Source organism: Pteropus alecto, unplaced genomic scaffold (genome assembly GCF_000325575.1).
Source record: "Pteropus alecto unplaced genomic scaffold, ASM32557v1 scaffold71, whole genome shotgun sequence".
Classification (NCBI taxonomy): domain Eukaryota; kingdom Metazoa; phylum Chordata; class Mammalia; order Chiroptera; family Pteropodidae; genus Pteropus; species Pteropus alecto.
Window position 1 is genome coordinate 2,915,113 of NW_006433024.1, and position 6,484 is coordinate 2,921,596.

A 6,484-nucleotide genomic window follows, 5' to 3' on the forward strand; every position below is an offset into this window, starting at 1 on the left:
GTGGAGGTGGGGGAGGGGAGGGGGAAGACTATTTGGCCCGAGAATTCCTGAACGAAAATCATAGTCCAGGCACTGACTGCTCTCTCCCTCCACACTGCTTTTAATTTTAATTTTTTTTTCCTACTCCCATAGAAAGCCAAATTCAACTGGGACCCAGAAACCGTAGGGATGATCCACGGTTCCTTCTTTTGGGGCTACATCATCACGCAGATTCCAGGTGGCTACATCGCGTCTCGGCTGGCAGCCAACAGGTAACGCGCCAGGCAGGGCTAGGGCTCGACGTGGTGGTGCTTGTACACTTGGAAGGGGCAGAGGAGGCTGGGGGAAAGGACGACAGTCCTGCGGGGTTTGGGAACTCCTGGGCGAGGTCCCTGGCACCTCCTTCTCGAAGTGGCAACTCTTGATGCCTTCTTCCATAATAAGGCTCCCAAAAGGATTGGGGCTCTCTCTCCTGGGAGGGCGCTAGTTGTCGCTTTCTATTTGCTCAGGCCCAACCGGCCTTTCACAAAATAGTCGACGTGCCTTTAGGTCTAGGAGGAGCTGAGGCCCCGCAGTGAGCTGACCAAGCACGGACTGTGAGGCTGGAGCACAAAGAGGTGGGGGCGACACGTGCTGCGCTCTCGCCTGCGAGGCCCGAGGGTGCCCCGGCTCCCTGCAGGGCTGACCTCCTGGCAGGGCGCGTCGAAAATACGGCCGGGGAGCCAGTCCAGATGGTGCTCTGGATCTGAAGGATTTGTCTCTATGGAGGCAGGGGCGATTTCAGGCGCCCGGGGTGCGATTCCACCTGTTAATGAGCTCCGCAGAGTAGGGGCGGGGCGGGGAAGGTGCTCAGCTGCGACCAGCGGCCTCCAGCCTTGCTGCGGTAGTGGCTGCAAGTCCTGGTCCTAGCGCCAGCCCTCAGGAATGTCCCCAGCGCATTCAAAGGGACTCCGACATTGGGGCATAAGTACTGATGGTGTCAAGGAGCACAGCCTGGCCCTCGGAGGGTGAGAGCTTCATTTGCTTCATTGTAGCATAATAAAACTACACGCTTCTTAAATTTTAATTGTTAAGCTGAGCAAGAACCCATGTGTTCGCCCTTCAGCTATTGCTTCATAGAGACCCCAAATAAAGACTTCAGGTCTTCCTTCAGATCTTGTACACATGACCTCACCTTCTCCCTCCCTCCAAAACCTGGGAAGTAATTTAAGACTGGGCACCTCTCTAGTCTTGATATCTTCTCTGCTTTTGTAAACTGGTCCCTCCTCAGCTCTCAATGAAACCTTCCTGTGGCTTCAATCTCATTCACCAGAGGTGTCTTCCTGTCCAAGATTTCTCCATCCTCTCCAAGGCCTATGAAGGAATTCTTGGAAATTTATTTTAGGTTTAATGACTGTAGGGTGAGGATTTTTGGACAGTTTCACGAGTTCTAGAGGAGAGTGCCATAGCTTAGGAATATTATGTTTAGCCTGACATTATGGAGTATTAGCATTCAGGCAGAACAAGAGGCAATTTTTTTTTAAAAAAGAATCAGTTTAAAGTGAAAATGATTAACTGTGTAAAATGAAAATGATTAACTGTGAATGAGATAAATCAAATAAAAAAACTGATATCAGGCAGAAAAATCTGAAGGAAATATTTCCTTAAATATTATTGGTGATGAACATGTTACATTTTTGACTTTCATATCCCTAATGCATAGGGTCTTGAATCTTTTTTTTTTTTTTCCTTAAACAAAATAAATTTCCCCAGAAAGATACTCCAAACATACATATATGAAATATTTTCACTTCAGGGGTGAATATCCAATAATTTGCCAAAACCCAAAACTGATACAGGAAACTCAATGTAATGTAAACTGGAAATACAATGGCTTTGCCAGTAAGTATTTTTTCAGAGTCAAAACCTTCAGCTTGCCAAATGCTAAAACGATAACATTTTCCTGCCAGGAAAAAAACACCATGGATGCCCCAGCTTTCCTAATTGTAACAGTAGGAGGTCAATAAACAGATTTTCCTGGTTAAAAGAAAAAAAGCAAGCTCACTGCTATCGCTTGTGTCATCTTTCATAAAGAAAAGACTGATGCTGACTCAGGTTTTAATTTATATGGTAGATTTTCCTCAAAGGAAAAATTTCTGAATTTTAGAATTTTTATTTGAATCCAAATTTACCTTACCTTTAAATGGGTATTCAAAAGAGAGAAACTTAACATTTTTACATGGTGTTTTGCGTTCTACGAGACTGAAAAAAATTAAGTTAAACTTCATTGTAATGTACTATGAACAGGTAGAAGATTATAGACTAACCTCCTTATTGCATCTTAGGATTTTAACATTTTTGCTTCATCTAAAAAATATAACCAAACATTACAATACAGTTGAAGCCTCCTGTTTTAAAAATATATAACATCCCCTTTTGTATTATGAAAGTATTACATATTTAAAATATATATATAATATAAAAGAAAGGATAATAAAAAAAATCATAAATAATTTAATCACCCAGAGACACCTATTAGTTACATGTTGATGAATGTCCAATTAGTCCTATACATGCTATACAGAATTTTATCTATAAGACTTTTTTAAAACACAAAATCTGAGAGTTTTAGAATTGGTTCAAAAGATGTATATTTTCTATTATGATTCTTTTTCAAAAACAGTAAAAACAACACAGCAAGACCAGATTTCCACTACAAGTATTGTATGCCCATTCAAATAAGCTTCTCCCATTGGATCATTTAATAATAGAACGAGATCTCTCTTGGGTGGGAGACTGGGGACAGATTCCTTTCCCTCTAGGTACGAAAGAAGTTCACACTGGAAAGTGTTTGCTCTCACTGTTGTGGATGGAACTGGAGTAGAGGAACTGAGATGTGTGGAGACAGCTCCTCAAGAGAAAAAGGCTCCTGGTTATGCTTCCTGGCATATTTCTTAATGAAAAACAAATGACAATGATTTGGAGTCTCTATTTTATAAATTAAGCAAAATTAGTCGCATACTTGGTCAGAATATAGAGATTTGGTTCTTTTTCTGGCCAAATTATAAATATTCTTGCTTTCTTGTTTATTGAACAGAGGGGCAGAGGGAGTTCTGGGTAGAGGAAACTCAGAGGAGAGCTCTTGCATCACTTTTTCCTTTGCCTTTCATTAAAGGGCTATGGCACATTCTGGGCAGGTGGATTAGTCACCTTCGTGGAGAGCCTTAGGGTGGAGAGCCAAAGAAAGACTCTTCAGAAAATCTGTAATATTTTCAAATAATAACATATTTAACAGTGGTTAAAAAGTGTTGGGGACAAATTAATTTTGTCTTTAAATAATATGGAGTATGAGACTTACAGTAATCCAGATATTTACAAATGCAAAATTGCTAAAGACTACTTTTACCTTGTATTTAGAAAATGATGAGGAACCTGGGCAAATATTAAATGAGAGAAATGACAGAATTTTGCATTGGCATAACCAAAGAAAGTCAGATTTACCAAAGGAAGTTTGGTCAACATTATGTTTTTAATGGTAATAGTGTATACACAAAGACTATTCTTGCCTTTGTCTAAGTGGCAATATTACTTAAACAATATTTAAAATTTTTTCCTATCCAGCTCCTGTCCTCCTGATTTTCCAGCCCTGCCACCTGTCATATCAATATTTTACTGCCACCTGTTTTATCAATATTTTACTTATTTTTCTTTTTGTTTAATGTTGGCCTTTCTCTAATAAAATGTAAGCTCCACGACAAAAAGAAATAGTTTTGTCATTGTTATTTTTATTGCTATATACCTAGCATCTCAGAGGGTGAGTAGCCAATGATTAATAATTGTTGAATAAATAAAAAGAACATCACAACAAAATGTTTTGGGCTTTTGAAAAAACTGAGAAGGCAGCGTGGCCTAGAGATTAAGATATAGGTTTTAAAACAAAACTATATGTGTTCAGAGCCTGAATGTGCTATTTAATAACTTACTGACATTAAACATTATTTAATCTCTCTGAGCCTCAGTTTATATTTCTATAAAAGGGGACTAATCGAAGTACTTACCTGGTACGGTTATCATGACATCTAAATAAGAGGATATGTAAAATTCTGTAAAAAAGTGCTTGGCACTCAATAACTTGCTGTTATTATTAATAAAAATCTTAAATTCAGAAAGAAATTAAAAGAAAAAAAACTTCTATGACCGTTCAGTATTACTTGTGTTTAAGCATTAGTAATACAAAAGGATTATTTTTATTGTAATAAAAATGCCTCTTTTCACATGCCAGATTTCTGCCTTTAAAATTATTTTCTCACACACATTATTCTCAATTAATTTTGTTGTTCACCACAAATGTCGTTAAATCTCATTTGAAGGCCTTTAAAGAGCTATCTTTAAAATATTTTTAGCCAACAGTATAGAGAGTGCTAGTAATTCAGTGTATGCAATGTTAGAATTCTAGCCAGGCATTATAAATACATTTAGAGAAATCCATTTAAGTTTGAGATTAGATTTCTCTGTCGAAAGTTACAGTTTATCTTCCCCTGCCCCTATCCTTTATTTAAATAAGATTCAGTTCCTAGGACAACATTTTGTTTTTTCAAGTATTTCGTGGGTTTCTAATGACTTTTGCTAAAGAAAAAAATAGTTCCTTATTTGAATAAAAGACTGAGGGTTGCATGTGTCTGTATCATAAGATGAACTCCCTATGACAGAAAGAACCTGTATTAGTGCTGGACAGGGCTCATCTAATCCAATCCTCTCATTTTACGGACCAGGAAAGAAGAGATTATGACTAAAACTCAGATGTCCAGCAGTACATGACCACAGGCTACATCTACTTTGAAATTTAATATCTCTGCTTGATTATGTGTTTCACTGCAAAGTTCACTTTCAGTAGCAGGCTGAGCCATCTGCTCTCTGAACGAGTGCCTACAATCTATCATGTCCCAAATCCTGGACAAAAATCCACGAATTAGAGAGAGAAGCCTTTAGCAGGCCCAAGGGATCTTTAGATTTTTGTGGCAAAAAACATACTGTATTTTTGTGTGTGCACTGGCTCCCAAACTATTTGACCACAACATGACTGATTCTGTTCTTCTCTGCAAAAGGCAACATTCAAACTTGATAATGACTTAAATAGTATGATTATCTGTAACAGAAAACATGGTTTCTACCTAGCCCCTTTTTTAGTTTGGGCTTCTAGAAGATTGCAGAGGTTTGAGCATGACTGAGGTGGGGGTAGTTTGGACCTTTTGCCTGCAAAGAGAGGTTCTTCCTTAGGATTTCAAATGATACAATTTAATTCATACTATTGATACAAAAGGGAGATTAATTTATATTTAAAGTGAACAAATTTAACTGGATAGATTTTAAAACTTAACTAATGTGCATTTGCATTTATAAAAATGAAATTTGATACTACTGATATAAATGAAAGAATAATTTATACTTAAAAATGAATATATTTAAATGGGTAGATTTTAAAACAGTTTACTAATGTGCATTAGCATTTATAAAAATGAAATTTAATATACTTTAGGTAAATATTCTGGATAGTCTGATTATGAAAAATCCTCTTGTGAGAATGATTTTCAGAAAGAGAGGAACAAACCTATTTTAAACACAACACCTTCAGATTTTAAGCCCAGAAAGAAATGATTTTACTGCCATAATTCTTTTTTTTCACAGAAATAAAACAATAAAGATATGCTTTATTTATTGAAATAAGCTTTTACTGAAAATGAATTTTTAAGTCTCATCACCAAACACACACTATCTCCCTGTCTGTCTCTCACATCTATCCATCATCTATCTAGCATCTTTTTTCCTTCTCTATTTATTTATCTATTCCAACCTCCATTGCAAGCTAGGGCTCCTTAACCCTTCCAGTGAGAAATATTTGCAAATTTCTCTTTGTGTGAAAATATAATTCAAACTATGAACATAAAGCATGCTGCAAGGGACCACCATCCTTCTATGGCTGAAAAACAGTTTATAGTCATCTCGTCTTTTAGGGCCAGAGGTGACTATTTCTATCTCACTCATCTATAAAACATCTAGCTGCCTTTCTATTGTGGGCCCTGTAGGTTAGGTATCTAGGGCAATGCAGAAGAGGTCTTCCTTTTTCTGACAAAAGAAAATACCCTTTACATAACATGAATAGATGGATCAAGACGGGGAGGGGTCCCTAAAGGGCTTGCACGTGCTTTGCTAACACAAGCTTCTCTCAGCTTTTTTCTCCTTCCATTCTCCTTTCCTCTCACCCCTTACTAGCTCTAGCTTCCCCTGTGGCTGCCACATCCTACTACCGCACTGCAGAGGCAGCCTCTGGAGGGGAGAGACATGATTTTGAGGGAGGAGAGAGTCAGGTGGGCAGCTGGTAGAATGATTCTCCCGCTGCCATATGCCACTGTTGGGGCTGTCTAATTTCTCTGTCATGAGTGATGAAGTCATTTTTACAACTTAATGATGTACCAAGGGACTTAGAGGGCTGGCTCATGCTTGTGCTTGCTTGCTTGCTTGCTTGCTT

The 6,484-nt window shown here is 38.2% G+C and overlaps 1 protein-coding gene across 1 annotated transcript in view; it reads left to right on the forward strand.

Annotated features, from left to right (window-relative positions):
- SLC17A6 (solute carrier family 17 member 6) overlaps positions 1–6,484 on the forward strand; it is a 36,317-nt gene that overhangs the window by 4,694 nt on the left and 25,139 nt on the right. The window contains exon 3 of the mRNA XM_006907976.1: positions 133–251. Coding sequence (XP_006908038.1) covers positions 133–251 — 119 coding nt within the window. The remainder of the gene's footprint in view (positions 1–132; positions 252–6,484) is intronic.